Consider the following 22,734-nt stretch of genomic DNA (forward strand, 5'->3'; position numbering starts at 1 on the left):
TCCTGGAGAAATACGGGTGCGGGACACAATCCAGCAAGATGATCCTGGCAAACTTTCAGCGCCCATCTACATCATTTCGGATAAACGGCCGCAACTCAAAACAAGTGGATATACAGAGAGGTACGCGCCAGGGCTGCCCCCTAACCCCACTAATATTTGCAATGGCTATGGAACCACTAGCAGCGCGATACAGGGAAGACCCCGATATAAAAGGAGTGGAAATCAAGGAGACCTCGCAGAAAATAGCATTATATGCCGATGATGTAATGCTCTATATGGGAGACACTACAAATACATTACCAAGAGCCGTAGCAACACTGGAAGAATTTGCCACCATATCCGCCCTGAACATAACGGAGGACACAAATACAATAAACAGCATGAAGCAGAGATTGCCCCTGAAATGGGAGAAAAACACTCTAGAATACCTGGGAGTAAACCTGGCAAAGGAATTCGAGGACCTATACAGGGTAAACATCCCCCCTCTTTGGAAACAACTAAAAGCGGACCTGCTGAGATGGGATAACCAGGAACTATCGTGGTTTGCCAGAATAGCAGCAGTAAAAATGACCCTTCTCCCCCGCCTACTATAAGTGACCAGTTCAATACCCGCCGAGATCCCGCCACAGTTAATCAGAGAACTTCAAAACACAGTATATAGCTTCATATGGGCGAAAAAGAGACCCAGAATACAAAGACGCATACTGACCCGTCCCCCTCTCCAGGGAGGCCTGGGGGTCCCAGATCTAGGCAGATACATCATGGCAGCACACTTGGCCCCCATAGTCCAGTGGGCTAAACCAGCAAACACCGAAGGATGGAGAGGCATAGAACTGTCAGGGATGGCACTATATTAAGAGTAGCACAAGACACCCAGAAAGGGTTTGGGTGGTTGTGCCAAAATAAAGTGTACAGATAAGTACACACACAGCAGAGAGGAAAGAGAACAAAGAGTAGGCCAGAGTAGCAAGGGAAAAAGGTACAGAATGAATTCCCTCTTGGGGTGTATGCAGATCTAGGAAAAGAGTATTCCACGAACCTTAGGAAATACTCTAGCCTTCTACACAGTTTGCTATAACAGAGGCCCACGCTGTTTGCTCATGGCTTGGAACAGCAGCTATGGGTGTCTGTAATGTAGAAACGAAACAAGGGAAGGGGCAGAGGTTGACTGATGGGAACCAACAGACAAGCTCTGTACAAAAGGGTCTACATACAGTACAAGAGAAGATACTACAGACAAATCCAGGAAAGGAAGTGATAGCAAACTAGCAGAAGGAAATGAAGGGAAAGTCGTGTAACAGGATAGGATAGCAGAGGACAGTAAGGAACAAGGTTGAGAGCTCAGTGGAGCAGGAAAGCAATGAGCAAGCCCACAGGAGCAGGGCTGTAAGTTAGAGAGCCCAGATGAAAAGGGCTTAGGGCAGCAGGGTAAAGCAGGCTGCACGGTAAGGAACCCAGAAGGGCCGGGCGGCAAGGAGTGGGCCCTGAGGGGCAGGGCCGTTGACCGTAGAAGGTAGCAGAGGACTGTAGCGGGCTGCTAGGCCGAGAACCCAGCGGAAAAAGATAGGTTGTAGGCAGCGGAGCGTGATAAGCTGCAAAGTAGGAAGGCCAGAGGACAAGGGCTGTAGGCAACCGGAGTGAGGTAGGCTGCAGAGCAGGGAGCCCAAAGGACAAAGGCTGAAGGCAGCCGGAGTGAGGCAGGCTGCAGAGCAGGGAGCCCAGAGGACAAGGGCTGAGGCTGGAAAGCAGCAGAGCGTGATCAGCTGAAATGTAGAGAGCCCGCAGGGCAAGGGCGGAGGCTGGAAGGCAGCAGAGCGTGATCGGCTGCAATGTGGAGAGCCCGGCAGGGCAAGGGCGGAAGCTGGAAGGCAGCAGAGCGTGATCAGCTGCAATGTGGAGAGCCCAAAGGAGCAGGGCTGTGAGGCAGGGAGCCTGGAAGGCAATGGCAGGAGGCAGCGAAGTGTAACAGGCTGCAAGGCAGGAAGCCCAGAGGAGCTGGACTGAGGCAGGGAGCCCAGAAGGCTATGGCTGGAGGCAGCAGGGTGGAGCAAGCAACAAGGCAGGGTCCAAGCAGGAGTGAAGGTAAGCAGCATACAAGATCCGTAGGAAGATGCAAAAGGTGGAGGAAGGACTCTCAGATGCAAGAGGCTGAGCCACTGGGAACAGCAGCTTTTATACTGCCTAGCCCAGCACAGGGGCAGGCTAATTGGTTGCACCTGGCGAAGCACACCTGCAGGCAATCGGCCACCTCCCTTTCTGTTCCTGGGCTGGTGGAAGCAGGGCAAGTCCCTAGGGCTTCTGGGGGGTGTAGTTCCTTTGATAACCAATAGGAACAGCCAGGAATTGATGCTTGTAGCCAGGTGCATTATGGTATGCATAGTTTGTTGGAAAAAATAATAAAGCACCAAAGTCTCGCAAATGGGAAATAAAGTTCCCAAAGTAAATATAGATGGATCCAAGAGTCTGTTGTAAATAAATGATAAACAAATAGTCCATATTGAGCGTAAATGGATGCGCCCGTGGCGCAGGCATGACAAGAACAAGCATTCACACAGATCCCGATAACAGCGCTCCTGGCACTGAACCCCAAGACCCGCGAAGCCGAAGGAAAATTACTAGGAGCCACTAAAACAGCCCTGAGTAACTGGGACAGAGCCATACAAATGAAAAAGATCAAACGAGGGCTAGGCCCATTATCCCCAATAGCACATAACATCGACTTCACCCCAGGCTTGAAGAAGACATTTTGGGAGGGATGGAAGGGCGCAGACACCCTGACACTGCAGGACATGTACCAAAACGGTAACCCAATACCCTTCTTAGAATGCAAAAAGAAATTCGATCTGGGGGAAAGCGAAAGGTTCAGATACATGCAAGTACGACATTGGATCTCCCACCCGTCAGTGAAAAGGGCGGGAACAAGAACTCCAACAGGCTTGGAACTAACAATGCAAGAGGGGGAACCGAAGAGGGGGATATCAAGAATCTACAGACTGCTTGATGGGGCACAACCAACAGACAACCTAATATATAAAGAGAACTGGGAAAAAGATGTAGGAGAGTCGATAACAGAAAGAGAGTGGGACCAGATATGGACAAGAGCCCATAGATCCTCCAAATGTACAGCAATTAAAGAAGCTGCATATAAATTATGCTACAGATGGTACATGTCCCCCCACAGATTACATAAAATAAACTCAGAGTATCCCCCAAACTGCTGGAGACAATGTGGAGGGAGAGGAGATCTATTCCACACGTGGTGGACATGCCCCAGGGCAATTTCCTATTGGAAGGAGATACTGGGACACATCAAAGACATTACTGGCAGAGACTTGCCGCTCTCACCTAAGGTGATCCTGTTGGGAGCGGAGGCAGAGGGATTATACGCAGCATCGGGACACATGGCCACCCTAATAACACACTTCTTATCAGCAGCACGAATGACATTGGCACAACGGTGGAAAACACTAGAGGGCCCGACGACACCATGGTGGTGGGTGGAAATATGGGGAGTAATGTCAATGGAGAAGGTAACTGCCATAAGAACAGGGAAATACCAGAGATACCTGTTCATATGGTCCCCTTTTAGAGATTTTGTCGGAGATAGGGAAGCTCATTTCTATAAATCACGGATCCTCAGAAATATATTGATCACCTGACAATCCAGAACAGACAGAGACAGCACAACGAGAAAACCAGAAGGAGTCAGGAAAGGACTCTTGAACCCAGTAAGAATGGCCACGGGAGGTGGGGATTTGGGGGGAGGGAAGACGTAGGGGGGCAAAATGAAACAAAAAAAGGGGAAAACCCTGGGGATACAGGACGATATACGATATAGCAACAAGAAACATTTCTTTCAACATAGTAAAATGTACATGTTGCACTTACTAGGTTTGGAATACGGTATTGCCGAAGGAAAAATAAATCTGTTTAAAAAGAGAATAATGGAAAAGAAATGGGGGGGAGGGATTAATTGTTTAACTGTTTTACTCAAGAACTTACTTAAGAAAGAAATGAACACTGACTGTATAAAGAATGCTTAAAATACTACACTGGTTTTCTTATGCATGCTTGTAACCTATGCTCTTGAGAAGAAAATAGAAAATAATGTTTGTAAAAAAAAAAATGCTAATGAATAAAATAAAATAAATAGCGAACCTCGAAAAACCCTTATTCAGGTGGCCAACGAAGGGCTGATCTGCTAAGATCCCAACTCTAGGGGTGAAAGAGCGAGTAAGGTTCACTGAGATGGGGAAGCCCGGGGTTGTACTTAAGGGAATAACCCAAGGGAGATGCAGTATCGTACCAGAGAAGGAAAAGAGGCCGAGATCCTTGAAACCTTCGTAGGCTGTATTACATCTGCCTCCCTTCCTCCCATTTGATCTCTCCTGTCCAAACCCGACGTCCCCTCCATATTCAGTAAATACCCTAGGAGCCCAAACCCTGTTGCACTTCAAAACCGCACTTCTCAGAATCCCTGTTTTTCTGTTCCCTACCCACATACTCCCGATCATTCTTTTCCACGCCCCTCTATAGTCACTATTTCCCACACTCCCCATCTGCTCCAACAAAACACTACCAGTCCCACAATTCCCCCTGTTCTAGTGGCGTAATACAAAATGTGGGGGACCCCTGCGAGCCGTGCTGAAGGCGCCCCCCACCCAACTCAGCAACAAATCACGGGTCGTGCCACACTCTGTGCCAGCCTAGATTATCAAGTTTGCGCAATACACAAAAATGTGCTGTTGAAGAGGTATGCCGCACACTGCAATAGGAGAAATTTATAAATATGTGTTTTAATGCAATATACAGCACACTTTCTGATAAAAATTGTCTAAAAAGCCAGAGTGTTTGCAATGGTTTTGTAGGGTAACACCAATCCAATACATGCAAGTCACCAACAGTGCACAGGAATATTAATGCTTTGCTATAAAAAATGCCATGCTACAATGAAAACATGTCCAACTGTCTGCACAATGTAGACCAGTGTAGACACTAATAACATTGCAGTAAAGCATGTCAGGCCACATTTAGACATAGCTAGAATGGTTGCACCAAAATGCCAGTCAAAGCAATAACACTCATCAAGAAGAGAACACACATTCAAGCCTGCGTCTCTGTGGCCCCTAACAACACGGCCAAACTCTTTAAAATCTGCAAGTAACTGGTCAATCCTGTTGCGGTCTTTACCTCTCCTGTTACCTCCCTGGCCCTCTGTATGGCTCCATTGTCTCACTTCTCCGCTAAAACTCAGGACATCCTGTCTCCATCTCCTCTTCGTCTCCCTCTTCGTCTCTTGGCCCCCCTTTGGCCATCTCTACTTCTCTTCTTCCTTTCTCCTCTTTCTCTCTGAAAATAGCTGACAAGGTTGCTAGACAAGCCCGATCTATGAAAGTGTTGTCCAAGCAGGTGCTCCCTTGCTTCTCTAGAACAATCAAGGACCATACTGACACCCTTGCTCCAGCCTTAGCTGATTTATGTAATCACTCTTTCACTACTGGGCCCTCTCCCAGGACATGTGCTGGTGAGACCCCCCCCGCACCGTGTTGTCTGTTGGGGGCCCCCCGTTATGCCAGTGCCCTGTTCACTTCATACTAATAATTCTGGTCATTCCATTTTGCCTCACAAACCCTCCTACTCATTTCAAAAGCTCCAAAACCCACCCTTACGAGTTTACCAAAACTCCTTCCAATATGAGGGTTGTAATTCCCAATAACACCTTTTCCCCGTCCTACCACGCAGAATACTCAAAACCTTTACCTCTCCCTTTTCCAGACTAGAGCACTTTTCCCAGACATAAAAACCAAAGGACTAACCCCAGAGCTGCTTACCTAACATGTCCCAACCCCAGCGTCAGGCAAAGACAGGCAGTTAACCTGAATCACACACACCTGACGGTCCTTTCCTTTCCCCAGAGGGATAAAAGGTGGAGAAAAAGTGCACAGTACAAGCAAGGCAGAACGCATGACAACACAGCTTTCCAGACCCGGAGGTTCAAGAGGAGGAGAAAGGCGGCAAATATCGAGAGGCTGACGAGGAGAGACACAACCTTGCTCTTTTTGACAAAACCCTGCAAACCCTGCGCTGAAAGAAACGTGAGACCGAAGATAATAACCACAGATGTGCTGCAGCAGATGTCAACGGTGCACAGAGCGTATCGACGAGGGAACTGCTTCCGTGGTACTGGCCTTGACTCCAGTAATGAGGAAAGCCAAGCAGTTCATCACAGTCGGTGAGTCGAGGCGAGAACCGATAAGAACCAGGCTGTGGGGAATGAAAGTTGCAAAGTGAGAAAGTTAAAAAAACTGTAAAATTGTAAAGGGGAGACCAACTGCAGAAGGGGACCAGCACCTTGTGGGTGCTGCCCTGAGAAACCCTGGTCGATCCCCATCTGAGTAAAATTACAGAAACGAGAAGAACATAGGAGAGCCGCCAAATTTGGTCAAAGTGGTCATACAGGAGTTCAAGCAAAATCCCTGCACAGTTGAAAGCCTTTGATCTACAAACATGAGAAAGCAAGGGAAGTGAATCCCGCCACATGAGAAAGCAAGGGAAGTGAAACCCACCACATGAGAAAGCAAGGGAAGTGAATCCCGCCACATGAGAAAGCAAGGGAAGTGAAACCTGCCACATGAGAAAGCAAGGGAAGTAAATCCCGAAAACAATGAAAGTGAATGTGAATGTGGAGTTGGCAAGTGTGAACCCAGAAGAGGGATGCCGACGAGAAGGGGCAAAGTCTAAAGTCCCAAGAAACAGTGTGTTGACAAGCGTGAACCTGGCTGAGGGATGTCCACGGAAACTGTTTAATAAGACATTAAGAGTTGTGAAGGAAGGAAAAGCCAGAGTGAACCCGGTGGAGGGAGGCTAACAGTTGAGAGGGGTCCAGAACGAGGGAGATCCAGTGGTGAAGCCATCACTCAAAGTCCATTAAGAGAAGGAACTGTTATTTGATTTGTGGAGTACAATGTGTGAAGGGTCAGCGCCTGGAAGAGAGGGACCCCGGGGTGAATCTATCACCTGAGAAATACATAGAACAGAACTTAGTGTGTGTTTGTTCTTTTTCTTGATAACCCTATGAGGCCAGCGGGACCAGGAAACCCCAACCCCAAATGTCTTGATATCAATAGGAACTGTTTTAGGATCCAAGCCCGGAAGAGTGAGATCCGAGTGGTGAAACCCGATTGCCCAACACCATGAGGAATAGGGGTCAGTGCCCAGAAGAGGGGGAACCAGGGTTGGAAAATCCTCACCCTAAGTAAAACCAGGAGATGAACTTTCATTTTGTTGAAGGAACTTTTGTTTTGTTATTGAATACATCAGACCCTCAAAGGCAAGAGACTTTCAAGAGAAACAAGACTTGGCCAGCGACGGTCCTGATAGAACTGTCCACTCATGCTGGGAAAGCTTGACTGTGTGCTATGCTCCAAGATCCAATCTTATCTCGTGCTCAAAACGTGGGGAAGGGAGATCCAAGCTACCGCATCCTGACATATTATTTGAGAACACTTCTTTCTTTTCTTGAAAACCATCTCACACCCTTTTTGTATTAGTTGTAAGGTTGGCAATAGGTTTCTTAGTATAGGCCCTTTATTTTGACACAACGCCACTAGGACTGCCTTATTTTCATTTGATGGTCGACGCTTGCTGCCATCTTAGATTTAGGTTTAGGTTAGACGTTTTTCCACCCTGCATACAGTTAATAAACACCCTTGAACTGTGATCACTTTTATCTGCCTTTACTGTTGCCACCATGAGTTCTTTACAGGGTAAAGTAGATAAGACCAACAAGCAAGGTTACTTGCATGATAAAAACACAAGGAATCTTTTGGGAAACACCACCCTCAGATGTTTAAGGTCTCTAAGGAGGTACAAAACAGGGCTTGGGATTGGACTCATAAGGGGGGGGGGAGGTTAACAAAGCAGAATAGGAAAGGCACAAATGTAGGGTGGTCATGCACATTTTTAAACAATGATAAATCCTTTTTCATGATTTTATGAGAAAATCCATAGAACATAAAATGCAGCCATGCTCTGGCATAGAAAGGGCATGACGATGGAATGTGCAGATGTGTTCCCCATTTTCAGATTTTCCAGGAGGGCGGTAGGGCCTCCGTTTGCCACCTACTGTCATGTACTCGGCAGAGGGGCCAGACTGGAAGCTCTATGGAAAGGGACTCACAGAGCATGCAATACTGCAAATGCATCCACTCCAGGAGGCAAAGCAGAGCAAATGCAGGTCTTGTCTTCTTTGCATTCACACCGTCATATATTCACTTTGCCATTTTTACTTACTTCTTCGATCTTTCACTTTTTATCATTACAGGAGGAGAACTCCTGCAGCCTCACTTCCTTTCAAACCCAAAGTCTTGCCTCTTCCCCACACTTAACCACAACCCTAACCTTACAGCCAACCACAAGCATATCCCATACGCATTAAGCTTACACCAGTCCCACCCTACTCCCTCTAGCCCAACTCTCCTACCCCCACACTTAACCACAACCCTAACCTTACAGCTAACCACAAGCATATCCCATGCGCATTAAGCTTACACCAGCCCTACCCTACTCCTTCTAGCCCAGCTCTCCTACCCCACACTTAACAACAACCCTATTTTTACAGCTAACCACAACCATATCCCATGCGCCTTAAGCTTACACCTACCCTACTCCATTCTACTCCATCTCTCCTATCCTCAGTCCTTTCCTTGTCCCTACCATTAAAATCTAACCCCAACCTGATATGAACTGTAACTTTGATCCTATCCCTGACCAGATCTCCACCTTTAAATCTTACCCTAAACTAAACCTGATACTAACTCTAACCCAGATCCTTACGTGACCACCCCTCTTCAAAAATCCAGTTTGTCATCACAGGGGGAGATCACCTGTAGCCATCCTTATTTTTTAGCGTTATTCTCACCCTTTACCATACCCCGGCTAACCTTGTTCTTACCTTTAAATCTAAACTCTTACCCTAATTCTAGCCCTAAGCTCCTCTCTAGCAGTAAAATCAAGCTTGAGACTGTGAAGATGCGAGGGAAGTCAAAGCAAGAAAGCGTGACCATCTGAAGAAGGGGATACAGAAGACGATGCCATGCTGATCACCCGCTGAAAGCAGTAGAAGAGGGGCAAAGCGTCTCCGGTCTTGTCTAGTTGTTATCGGGTTAGCTACAAAAGGATTGGTGTCTCAAAATGTGAGCATTAACTTCCAACAAAGTACAGTGAAGCCAAAGGACTGCAGGTGGAAACCCCTAAATAATGTCAAAGTAAAAGCCAACTCCATTGGTTATGGCAATGCTGGTATCTCTTCTTCAGTGCAAGTTCCCATCAGCCTGAAACACTCCCGACTATCTGCATCAACAGCAGTGAGCATTACGCTTCTAACGGATCGTTCGGATAAGCTCTGAACTGAGTGAAAATAATCCTTAGAACAACCATTCAAGCTAGGACTGTGTATAATAAGATACAAAGCACAACTTGATACCGTTCAGAGAGCAATACTGAGGTGGTAGCAGGCACAAAAAGACAAAGTGTTAGAGGCTTTTGTCACCTTCCATCCAGTAGCACTGAAGGTCTTTCCTGCGCTCCCAATGGACACCGTCCGCTCCCACATTCCGGGCAGGGATGCTGCATGGAGAAGAGAAGTGATAACATGATGGAGCAAGGACGGAGAACAGCAGAATGGGACAAGGTCACACATGTACCTCTCACCCCAGACTCTTACCAGACACACACCCACACAATTCCCACACACACACGCCCACAGCCACCCTCAACTTCCGAGCCCTGCTCATACTACCTGCCACTTCATCGGATCATGTGGAGGTTGGAGACTGCCTGACCTTGTGAGCCCCCTCAAGAGGAGGGGGAGGACTACCTTCAACACCATCACAGGGGGCGCAGGAGGCTTTCCTGACTGTCTGCACAATGCAGGGTGATGAGGTCATCACCCAGTGGCAAGGCATCCTCAGCCAAGCGCTTCTACAACAATGCTCCTTCTCATTCTTTTTCTAGAAGCGCAGAAATAGTTTGCATTTGTGCACAGCTCTTCCCTGTGTGGAACTGATGAAATAACCACTTTGTGATCATGTGTAGGTAGTTGGTGAGCTTTCATCTCTGTGGGGATTGTGGAAGTGAGATTATCCCCTCCCTCCTACCCCTCCTCAGAAATAAGTACCTAAAAAATGTGTAAGGGTTTATAAACCAATGCAAGACTTAAAGATCTGCAACAGTACCTAAGCAAATAACTCCTGTGCAGAAGGAGTGAAGCTGTGGTTATTCCCTGTTGAGTGGCGGGCACTGCTCACAGGCAGCGCAGAACATGTTCTATGCCACTAGAAAGAGCAAATATCACTTCCAACTGTATGTTTATGATATGCTTTACAAGATGCCATTGCAATTACATACAATGATTGTTAAAACACACAATTCAAGCCATCAGTAAAATATATATAATTCCAGGAACAGTATTCCCATTTAATTATTTTAAAATCAATTCCACACATTTTAAAATCGATACATCCAAAGAAATGTCATTGCTGTTTAAAATCTTAGACCAAAATGATTCTGTAGTCAAAAAAAGCTCATTAAAAAGAAATTGAGCAACAAATTGAAAACGCAATTCATGAAGTTCACTGCAGACAATTCCTAGGACTGTTCTGGCTTTGAAAAGATTCATGGAAGAGAGCGTGGAATAAAAGATGGCAATGAGTTCAGGGGCCTGTGGTGCATGGCGCAGGGCAACTGATGCAAGGATGAGAATGGCAATTCCTGCGCCATTGATAGTCATAACCAGCCACTTTAACACGCCCAGCAAAAGAATGGGCAGGGGAAACACAAGGCCGCACAGAACCCAGTCACACAGGTCCACTGATAGGCTGGCCTGCTGGCAGCGAAAGGCCAATCTTTCAATAGTTGTGCAGTAGCAGCTGGAAATAATGGAACATAACAAGATACCTGTTCTAGAGTTAACTCCCTGAAAAACCATTTTACGTCGAAGTTGGAAAAACAGGAAGTAATACATTCCCACTGCTTGTAACCCTGCTATAGAAAGTGAAACGACGGGGCACACACAATCTGGTTTATCGCTTTGCCCAGCCTTCCTCAAATGAACAGCCTCACTGAGGTCGCACAGGGTGCCCCTTAAAACATCATTTAATATGTACATATGATTTCCTCAGAGGTTAAAATCAGCACTGTTCAGAGGTATAAGGGATGGCATGCGTTTTCCTGACCCCGTGGTCCTTCTGCAATTCACTGATAAGATGGGTAGAGTCTCTCAGCACGGAACAGGTTACTCTGCAGAAAGGCCTGCAGCAGCTGTAAGGGATGGAGGGCCTTCTCCTGTATCCCGGGGTCCTTCTGCAATTCACCGATAAGATGGGCAGAGTCTCTCAGCACAGAACAGGTTACTCTGCAGCAGCTGTAAGGGATGGGATGCCTTCTCCTGTATCCCGGGGTCCTTCTGCAATTCACTGATAAGATGGGTAGAGTCTCTCAGCACAGAACAGGTTACTCTGCAGAAAGGCCTGCAGCAGCTGTAAGGGATGGGGTGCCTTCTCCTGTATCCCGGGGTCCTTCTGCAATTCACTGATAAGATGGGTACAGTCTCTCAACACAGAACAGGTTACTCTGCAGAAAGGCCTGCAGCATCTATAAGGGACGAGACGCCTTCCCCTGTATCCCGGGGTCCTTCTGCAATTCACTGATAAGATGGGCAGAGTCTCTCAGCACAGAACAGGTTACTCTGCAGAAAGGCCTGCAGCAGCTGTAAGGGATGGGGTGCCTTCTCCTGTATCCCGGGGTCCTTCTGCAATTCACTGATAAGATGGGTAGAGTCTCTCAGCACAGAACAGGTTACTCTGCAGAAAGGCCTGCAGCAGCTGTAAGGGATGGGGTGCCTTCTCCTGTATCCCGGGGTCCTTCTGCAATTCACTGATAAGATGGGTACAGTCTCTCAACACAGAACAGGTTACTCTGCAGAAAGGCCTGCAGCATCTATAAGGGACGAGGCGCCTTCCCCTGTAGCCCGGGGTCCTTCTGCAATTCACTGGTAAGATGGGCAGAGTCTCTCAGAACAGAACAGGTTACTCTGCAGAAAGGCCTGCAGCAGCTGTAAGGGATGGGGTGCCTTCTCCTGTATCCCGGGGTCCTTCTGCAATTCACTGATAAGATGGGCAGAGTCTCTCAGCACAGAACAGGTTACTCTGCAGAAAGGCCTGCAGCAGCTGTAAGGGATGGGGTGCCTTCTCCTGTATCCCGGGGTCCTTCTGCAATTCACTGATAAGATGGGCAGAGTCTCTCAGCACAGAACAGGTTACTCTGCAGAAAGGCCTGCAGCAGCTGTAAGGGATGGAGGGCCTTCTCCTGTATCCCAGGGTCCTTCTGCAATTCACTGATAAGATGGGTACAGTCTCTCAACACAGAACAGGTTACTCTGCAGAAAGGCCTGCAGCATCTATAAGGGACGAGGCGCCTTCCCCTGTAGCCCGGGGTCCTTCTGCAATTCACTGATAAGATGGGCAGAGTCTCTCAGCACAGAACAGGTTACTCTGCAGAAAGGCCTGCAGCAGCTGATCACCAGAAAAGAAACAGAAGGTACAAGAGGCCAGTCTCCTTCAATGCAAATGCAGGTTTCCTTAACTATACTGTACGGCCTGCATTGCTCATTTGTCCTTGTTAGGGAGAATTCTCTTATAAGGCTAATTTCCCAAACCTAGTGAGTCCCCCAGCAGCTTTGCTGGATTTTTGGGGTTTGTTTTTTTCTCCTGCTAAGAGTGAGGCTGTTTTCCTCCCACTCTTAGGCATGATTTGAGGTATGTCTTTGACTTATTGTATGCTTATGGGCTATGGGGTGTTTTATTCCATAGGGTATCATCTGTTTTAGTGTATGTGTTACACAGCGCCCTGAGTGCAGTAACACAGGGGTGTCATAGTGACCCCCACACATAGACTCCATACCCTGGGACTGACTACTGTCTCCCAGGGCATGTAAAGTCACCATTGGCTTTACTAGTCCAAAATTGTGAACAGAACCAGTACAAACCATCATATTGTGGAAGTACTGGAAGGGGTTAATCAGATTGCCCCAGGGTCTGTTTCCAAGGGGGCACTGCCCAGTCCCCCCTTGTCGAGTTTCTGCCTGGTGGCAGTGGGTACCACGCAAAATATTCCACCGGAATATTTCCTATGGGATTTTCCCATTGGTTTTAAGCGCACCACTTTTTGGTGCAATGTTAAAGAAACTGCCGGTTTATTTATTTAATATAAAGTTTAGTTTAGTTTATTATTTGATGATGCGCTCCAAAACCCAGGGGTAGCCGGGCGCAGCAGTTACAAGAATACTTAGGCTTAAGGTTGCGTACATACAAAAGGATACATACAGAATATGCATTATATGAGTTATTAACATATATACAAAACCAATATACAAATATACAAGAAATACAGGAATGTGAATCCCTCTCATAGGTCTGGTATCGGGGGAGTCAAAGGTAGTTATGCGCAATGATAGGGCCAGGTTCAGTGGGTTAGTTGTCGCTACTCCAGAGCCAACTTTTCACCTTACTCCCGAAACTAGAGTAGGGTAGATTAGCTCTCAATGCCATAGGGAGTGAGTTCCAACCACAGGCCGCTCTAACAGGGAAGCTAGCTCCTCCGGTCGGGTCTTTTCGCCAGAACTCTTTTCCAAAATGGCGTTTGTGTCCGTCTCTGTAACTCCAACCAAGGTCGGGCCCTTTGTTCCACTTTTAGGCGGGCTTCTCCACAGAAGCCCTCCAAATGGTGCCACTCTGTCTGGGTTCCACAGGATGTGTGGGTGGGGGAATTGGCACCCTGGACTGCGTTGCCTTAGCAACTCAAGTCGCACTCTGTTCTGATTGGCCCAGTGGTGAGCCGCCCGGCTCACCACTTAGCATGTATGAGTGACAGCTAGGCTGTTGAATGGGGGTTTTTCTGCATAAAAGCAGGGCTTTTGGGACTGGAACTTCAGAAGTCGCCAGAGGACCTAAGAAATACGAAGAGGGGAGAAGCTGAGCCATCTGCAATGACGACCTCACCACTTTCCCGACGACAAGAGAAGATCTTCTCCCTTTGAGCTGGTGGGGACAACCAGTTAGACATTCGCCTTCCAGGACGCCCCTTGGTCGAATCGCCAGTGCCAAGCACCCGGCGGCCGGATAGCCAAGCTTCAGTCCAGCCGGACCACGAATAAAAGGAACGCATCTTTTAAACGAACAAACTCCGCTTTGGTTTCATCCCTGGGCAGTGCAACGACTCCATGTTTCCTCCTTGACGAGATCTTCTCCTTCCCTGGTCGAAACCACGAATGGCACCCACTGCCAGGAACAACTGCCACCGCAGGAGCTTCCTCACTTTTAAAGGTACTGTGTTCCACCTGGCCTCACTTTCTACGGTTTGCTAAAGGTGAACCTTAAATCCTTGGCTTTCCAACTGGGCTGGCCCCCAGACCCTCTAACTTTATCTTTCACACCGAACCAACCCCTTTTGAACATTTTTGCAAAGACTTGAGTGCATTTCTAAACTGTATGATCTTGGGCACATTTTGCCGTGCTCCATTTAAAGTGGGCCTGGCCTATGAACTTTGGCTCTACAGTAGACTCTGCCTTCACTAACTTGCTCTGGTCTTAGACAAGTGTTGGGAACTGTTTTATTTTCATCACCTGCCTTTTTCTCTCCCTTTAACATAATTATTGGGGTGCCATCTAAGTTACGCGCTCACATCTGTTTTTACAAATAGTGGTGTTTTGACCTATACTTGTCTGATAATTATTAAGGGAGGTGTGTATACTTTTCTGATTGTGTTTGAACTTGCTTTGATCTATAGTGCTTAGTGTATTTCCTAAAGTGTGTTAAATAAATAATTATATACTTTTGATACCAAGCTCTAGTCAGTGTTTGTTTGCTCTACTGTGTCTTTAGCCCTATTGTGTATACTCTGTATACTGTCCTACTCTTCTTGAGAGAGGTCTGACTGCTCAGCCACAGCTACCAGGTAAATCTGGGTGGTGCAGACTGCTACCAATTGGGTTTACTGCTTACTCATGTAGTCTTAATCTCCTTGCAGTGTTCCCCAAGGGAACCGCACAGGATTCTGCCTAACACTCCTTCACCCCAAGGAATGTGCTCCTGTGCCCCCTACTCCCAGGAACTCCTGTGGCTGGCCTCCAATACCAGTGGGCAGAGCTCGGCAGAAAGTGAGGTAGGCACCTCTGGGGTCTGCAGCAGAAAATCTCACAGGAATATTTGCATAGTCCAACCCTATCCTAGGAGAGTCTCACAGAGTCAAAGGGGACACTGGGGGCCCAGTGACCAAGGGCTGAGGGTGAAAAGGCAAATAAGCAACTATAATGCCCTGAGAGCAACACTAAACATCCCCTACAAAGAGCATGTCCCTAAATACAGGAAAGAGGCTAACTGGCTAAAAACAACTGAAAGAATACGACTCGAAACAGCCTCCCTCACCTCTAAATGTCTAAACAACCTAGCCCCCCCGTACCTTATGGAAAAAATCAATAGGAAAACCTCCACGCGATCCACAAGATCTGCCAACACCTTTAAATTAGAGACACCTAGGTTTAAACGTGCCACTGCGGGAGGAACTAGTTTTCCGGTCAAAGCTGCTCACTGTTGGAACGAGTTACCACTCGAGCTCAGAACGGAACAACCGTACCCTAAATTCAGACTCAAGATAGTCAAATGGCAGCGTGCCAATGACACATAACCTGACTTACACCCAGCATACTCCCACCGTTGCCCATACCTCTTCTTCTGCTCACCTTGACCTCCCCACTCCTAAATTAGCCGAGTACACATCCCCCCCACCTACCTAGCTTATATATGACTCTAGGCTTATAGCCTGACCTATAAACCTGAGCATACAGCCATCTGCTTAGACAGCCTCGCTAGAGTGACTCGGACATCCTAAGATATGCCCTAATCTCGTACATATGTGTATATATTCCTGTATACATTTGCTCTGTCTTGCCTATGTGTTGTACTTACTCATGCCAAATACTGTAACAAGCTTACGTTTTCCTGTACACTGTTGCGCCTGGCTACCCAAGGGTTTGGTGCGCATTACCAAATAAATAAACAAATAAACAAACAAAATAAGCTGTGGAGCAAGCAGAGTCTACGAAGAGTTCTTTAAGTTATAGGTGAGTTTCAGTTCGTTTTTTTGGTAAGGAGCACAATGCTTTGTCCACCCCAATGTAGCTCAATGTAGGCCTGGAAGGGGATGCAAGTAACAGCATAAGTGCAACCCTCCAAAGCATAGGAACAATAAAGCAGGCCCCAGGTAAGTATTAGCGGCTGAACAGTACATGTTAAGCGAAGAAGCTGGTGGATTCGGATTCGTGGCCTTGCAACTGAAGAAAAGAACTGGCAATGGTTCTGGAGATTGCTCTCGAGTAGTTGGACGCCCAGCAGATGATCTTTGCAGTATTGGCTTGGTGTTTCTTTCAAGGCTCGGTTGAAGAACGGTTGTTGTGCGGTGGAGTGTACGCCCTTCCTCAGTCCTTATCTTGGCTAAGGGGACTTTCAGGAGCGAGATCCAGTTACCAGGGGTCCAGCTGGATGCCTACCAAGTTTCAGACGAAACCGGGTTTTGAAAGACATTGCACTGCATAATGGCACAGGACCCAGGGCAATGAGAAATGGCAGGGTGTGGAGAGCGCGGTTCGTACACGGATGGTGCAAAATGCAGATCGTCTTGGGACTGGTTAGGCCCACCAGTCCAGGAGGACGTCATCCACTTCGGGGCTTCCCTGTCACACAGAAGGTGAGGTTTGGACTGCAGCAGCTCTGGCGGTCGTTTGAAGTGGCTGCTGTGACGAATCCTTGATGTCGGCCCTTCTCCCCTAGGGGGAGACTCTTCTCATGAGGCCAGGGAGGTGAGGTTGCTACCCATGCTCCCCCAGGGGGTGGTACTCAGCGGGTTGATCTCATTGGGAGGGATCCTCCCTATGGGACTACAGACGACTATGCAGGGAGAACGTGGTATGCCCACACTGCACCACAACCTCCCTCATCCTCTTACCTTATACAGGGGACACTAGTTGCCCACACTTCTTTGTATTTGTGTAGGGTAGATAATACAACCCTCATGAGAAACACTGAGGCAAGGAAGAGTAGGGACTACCTACCTGAAGTACACTGGAAGACTGGTACGAGGGAGAGTCCAACTAACCCAGTCGAGATTGACCATGCCATACTGGGATGAAGAAGAGGTGCAGAGCAATGAGGAACTCAATGGAACCAAAGTAAACATTCCAGCCAATGTGGACACTGTAGGAGCATAAAAAGTTAGGAGAGACTCAAAATGTTGATCGACCCTCCCTGGAGGAATCCAGAGAGAAGTCATCCCTGGAGGAGCCAGGATCGTGAGAGCGGGAAAGCGGAGTAACTCTAAGACGATGTCTGGGACGCTTACAGACCTGCTGGGAAGATTACTCACCGTTCGCTGGGGTTGGATGGCCCGAAAGGCTGCGACAGCCCACCTCCAGATGACGAAGACCGCTGGACGTCACTGTCAGAGGTAGAGACGCTGCCAGCAAGGGGCAGAGTGCTGCAGAGCTGCCACAGCACACGGAAAGGTGAATGAAGACCACAGAAGCCTGAGCGGGGACACGACAAAGCCGCATACCACTCATCTGGCATAGGCAAGGCCCTCACAGATACCAGGGTTGCCAGGGCGCTTGGTATGGCTTTGGAAGGGTCCAAGAGACAAAGCATCCTTAGTTCCTTAGTTGAAGCAGGGATACCCCTCCTAAAGTTAGCGAGAGATATGTTTCCGCTCTATTTTACTAAATGAAATTGTATGCCAACAAGCATGCGATCTGTGCGTCAGCCTCCTCCTTATGCACCCTTACACTGCGGACGTCCTTCATCGTCGGATCTTCGGTTCCAGTAGTCGACTGAGTTTCTGCTCCAAGACCCTCTACCTTTATGCAGGAAAACTGGCTGAGCCCACCAATCACCAGACAAGCATTCATTTAAACCTGGGGGTGGGGGGGAGTAGCTGTCCAATGGGAGCAGCCAACCTTCTGGCACAAAATGTTTCCAGGCAGGCACACTGCAGGACAAATACCATGGGAGTTTCGGAACTAGAGAGAAAAGGAAGACTATGTTTCCCTTTAGCACTCCACTTAAGGTGTCAGAATTATCAGAGACGCTAGTTGATGATACAATTTCCCTGCTGAACATTACAGGGGAAATGGAATACACCACTAACAGGCTTTTTAGAAGAACAAGGAATATGAACAAGCCTAACACAGGAAACGACTTTAAAACCTACATCTAAATTCATACCAGGTCTATCGTGAGAAAATGTTATTGACCTATTTCATAGGGCAGTTAGCAAAGATTTACGCAACAACTACCTCAAAAATGAAAAAACTAGGACACTAGACAATTTAACAAAAAATGAAAAACTTGCCCTGGAAACATTAGCCAAAGATGACACCATAATAACTAAACCTGCAGATAAGGGCGGCAAAATCATCCTAATGAACAGGAAGGATTACATAAAAGAAGCAAAATCACATCTAATGACAGGAATTGTTAGCAGATATTATTATTAAATGACCCCCTTTTAGATCTTGAACAGCAATGGAACTCCATGAGCAGAACCTTCTGGAATATCTCTACATGCCAAGTAAAGACTCTGTTATGGCCACCATTTACTTCCTTCCAAAAATCCACAAGCAATATGCCAACTATCCATCATTTCACCCGATAATAAATGGAATAGAATCTTTAACAAAAAAACCCCAAAAAAACGCCCAATATATCGACATCCATCTCCAGCCACTTGCATCTGGACTAGCTTCTTTTGCCAAAGATACTAAACACATCATACAGCAGTTACAATCCATACCCTGGGAATTAAACTTCCGCTTCACAACCCTAGATGTAGTATCCTTTTACACAAGCATACAGCATGAGAAGGGTATAACAAGTGCAAGGTATTTTCTAAAAACACGATCTGTATCCTACAGAGAGCAAAATGAAATGATTCTCGAAATGTTGACATTTTCACTTGGAAATAACATTTTGTTTTGACAAAGAAATATTTAGGCAACTCCAAGTCACTGCGATGGGGTCTAAGTTTGCCCCACCTATGCCAACCTATTTATGCGGTTCTTTTAAATCAAACATGCCTGGAATCATGCATCTTTCATCAACAACATAAAGTTTTGGGGCAGGTTTAAAGACAATATTCTGATTATCTGGGACGGAGATAAAGACACTCTAGATGTATATGTAGACTACTTAAACACCACCAATGAATACAACCTTTCTTTTACGAAAAAGGAGAGTACAGAAACATAGAATTCCTAGATTTAGAGCTCTACGTGGAAAACTCTGAAATTCAAACAAAACTTTATTCAAAGTCCACTGCCGGGAATAGCCTATTTGCAACCTCCAATCACCCAAAACATGTCAAACAATATTCTGTATGGAGAGATCTTTAGAATCAAAAGAAATCGCAGCAAGAATACAACATATCAAGAAAACCTAGCCAATACTATGTTGAAATTCAAGCAATGTGGATATCACCAGAGAGTTATAAATAAAGCAGTGCGCAAAGCAGAAAATGTTTCTAGGAACTATCTACTGACTGACAAACCAAAGGTGGCCACTGGAAATACTAAACCAAAGTTCATCACAACCAACACGGAAGCAGAAACAATCATCATAATACTAAAAAGACATTGGAACATTCTCCAGACAGATCCTAATGTAAGGAAACACCTGGATGGCCAAGTATTTGCTAACGCCGGGCAACAACAATTAAGAATAAAATCAGCCCAAGTTTCCGGTGCTCCACAACACCATAGTTACCATCAGAAATATTTACACAGAAGCAGATCATGGGAAACTACAAATAGAAACTACAAATACAGAAATTGTAAATGATGCCCTCTGATGAACCATGGAATGAAAGACATAACACTCCCGCATGGACATTTGAAAAATATTAGGCAATATATAAATTGCAACACGACATATGTCATTTATGGTATCAAATGTACATACATAGGCAGCACGATAAGAGCATTAAACATTAGAATTTATTAGCCCCTTAGGGCAATAAGGAATAAGGACCTAAAATATCCTTTACCACTACATGCACTAACAGACCATGAGGAGTTTGAAATAGAACATGTGAAAGTGTTCAAATTAGAAAGTAAGGAAATAGAGAGACCCTCCTACGCCAAAAAGAAGCCAAATGTATTTGTGTAATGGACTTCATTACATTTGTGTATTTGTGTAATGGACTGTCGTGTGACAGTGGCCTGAACAGTGATACAGAGATGTACAATTGGCTTTCATATGCAAATGTTGAATTAAGCCCTTCATATGTCACATTCTCTAACTAACTCTTAATGTGTATACTTATTATTATATCATTTATTCTTTCTTTCAATATTTCCTTTCCACATCTTGTCTACATTTTTATTCAAAACCTTTACAAAACTTGCCCAGACATAAAAAGAGGCTAGAAAAGTACTTTTTCTCAAAAAGAAAAAAAAATATATACATTCATTTCTCCCATAAAAGTGGGAGTTGTCCCAAAAACAAACCAAAAAACTCTTAATATTATATAGTCTGCACCATCTAAAAATATAATCAATAAAAGATAAAAAAGTATTCAAACTGGGTAAATCCACACAGGCTTAATATTCGTCCCTAGAGCGCATTGCAAATTGAATAACAAAAATGGCATGCAAAAGCGTGACCTGATGACGTCCTGACGCAGCTGCCGCGCGGTGACCTGCGGCGGCAGATAACGCCATCACCCTCAATAACAATTACGCTATATAAGTGCGAAACTTCATTCCTTCACTATGCCTCCAACAGGAAGCATCAGGGAACAGGAAGGCGAATGAGCCTCATACCTTCATCCTGGAACTAATGATCTAAGGTAAGCTTTAACTATGTCACATTAACTTTGTATTTCCAACAATAATCCTCTTCTCCCTCTTATTAGTGAATCTAAAATCTGTCCACTTTTTTCTGGTTTTTTTTCTCTGTTTCCTTTCTGGGGCACATAATGAAACCTGCTAGTTACTGAAGACTGATATTAATAGTGAGCTACAAGAAATGGTTGTCTCACTTATCACTACAACTAAGAAATATCGCAATTGAAAATCCTTACAAATGGGTGAGTGATAAGACTTGTGTATGATATTTGAAGTTCATCCTTTATTTTTGACTAGTAGAGCATGAAAAATGACAAATGCTACAAAACCTTCCCTATTTTTCTTTTTTTCTTTGTTCTTTTGTTTTTTCTTAGGACTACTGTTTAGACATAATTCGTAAACCTCTCCTGATGATCCATTTAGGAATTTGAATGGTGAAACACGTGTTGAGAGTGACTTAACAGAAAGCCTGAAAATAAATATACCTTATTTTTGAATCAAGACCAGAACTGGTAAATTATTTCAGCATTAACTGGCATAGCTTATTTTGATGAATGCAGTTGGTGCAAAATACAACTATCCCCTCTCTATAAATATTGAAACTTTGTAGTGAAGCAGCCTCATTAGCGGGATATACTATTTTTGCATGACAACTACCCTAAAACCAACAAGTGTGGAGTCTCAATGTGCCATCTATTTAAGACTTCAAACTGTTAGAAACACGGCGGGACAAAGACCATGGGAGGTTCGGTCACCTCCTCCACTTCCTGTCCTTCCAGGCACTTAAGAGTCTACGCAAGCTATCCAAGGGAAGCCCGCCAAAGGCAAAAGATCCATCAAGACCTCCCCCACCAGGCAGGTAGAAGAAGGCTCAAGACGGACCAAATCATTAAGAACAGGGCTGGGAAAAGTGAAGCCACCATTTTAGACAAATGGTGACCTGTGCGTCCCTTACTGCAGCTACAAAGGCAGCCCACGGTGGAAGTCCACAAAACATTGTGCAAAAAAGTTCACTGCCACCAACCTGTCAAATGAACTTGAAACAGTAACTAAAAGTTACTGGAAAAGCGAGAAAAGGGAGACTATGTTTCCCTTTAGCACTCCACTTAAGATGGGACAAAAAGTGTCGCCCCGCCCTGGTAACATGTGTTAACACAGTTAAAATACAAAGGGAAGCCCACGGAGCTCCCACCAACACTGAACAGAAAGTGCTGTGGGCTGCAATAGTAAAAGGTAGATGCCAGAAAAGATGCAGGAAAGCAGAACTCCATTAAAAAGTACCACACGGTGTGCAAAGGGTTCCCATGGTTACAAAACGGGTGAGTGTTGAAAAATGTTTACGCTCACTCAGGAGAATCAGTCCAAAAATCCAATAGTCCAGCAAAAATGCTGGGGGACTCGCAAGGTGGGTAGAATTTCCCTCAAGAAGAAAAATCTACCCAACATCATGCATGAGTCCTCCGTCACAATCTATCTATGCCAGTAGCAGTCACTTTAAATGTCATGCATGAAGCATTTCAGACTTCATGCATATGATTTAAAGTGACCATTACTGGCATAGATAGGTTGTGGCAGCAGCTTCATTGATTGTTAATTATAGTGACTATTACTGGCATGGATAGGTTGTGGCAGCAGCTTCCCGCATGTGATTTAAAGTGACAATTTCAGGCATAGACCCATCTATGCCAGCAAAGGTCAATTTAAATCCAGTGGCAGCTGGTGATTTTTTAATTGGAGGGGTGTAAATATTTCCCTCCAAATATACCAGACCTAACAAGAGTCGCGA

The 22,734-nt window shown here is 45.9% G+C and overlaps 1 protein-coding gene across 5 annotated transcripts in view; it reads right to left on the reverse strand.

Annotated features, from left to right (window-relative positions):
* The window catches only part of KYAT1 (kynurenine aminotransferase 1), an 825,974-nt gene that overhangs the window by 305,950 nt on the left and 497,290 nt on the right, over positions 1-22,734 (reverse strand). For all 5 annotated transcript variants that reach the window (XM_069609197.1, XM_069609195.1, XM_069609198.1 and 2 more), the window contains one exon: positions 9,551-9,627. In XM_069609197.1, coding sequence (XP_069465298.1) covers positions 9,551-9,627 — 77 coding nt within the window. The remainder of the gene's footprint in view (positions 1-9,550; positions 9,628-22,734) is intronic.

This window comes from Ambystoma mexicanum, chromosome 8, assembly GCF_040938575.1.
Source record: "Ambystoma mexicanum isolate Mex_15411 chromosome 8, UKY_AmexF1_1, whole genome shotgun sequence".
Classification (NCBI taxonomy): Eukaryota; Metazoa; Chordata; class Amphibia; order Caudata; family Ambystomatidae; genus Ambystoma; species Ambystoma mexicanum.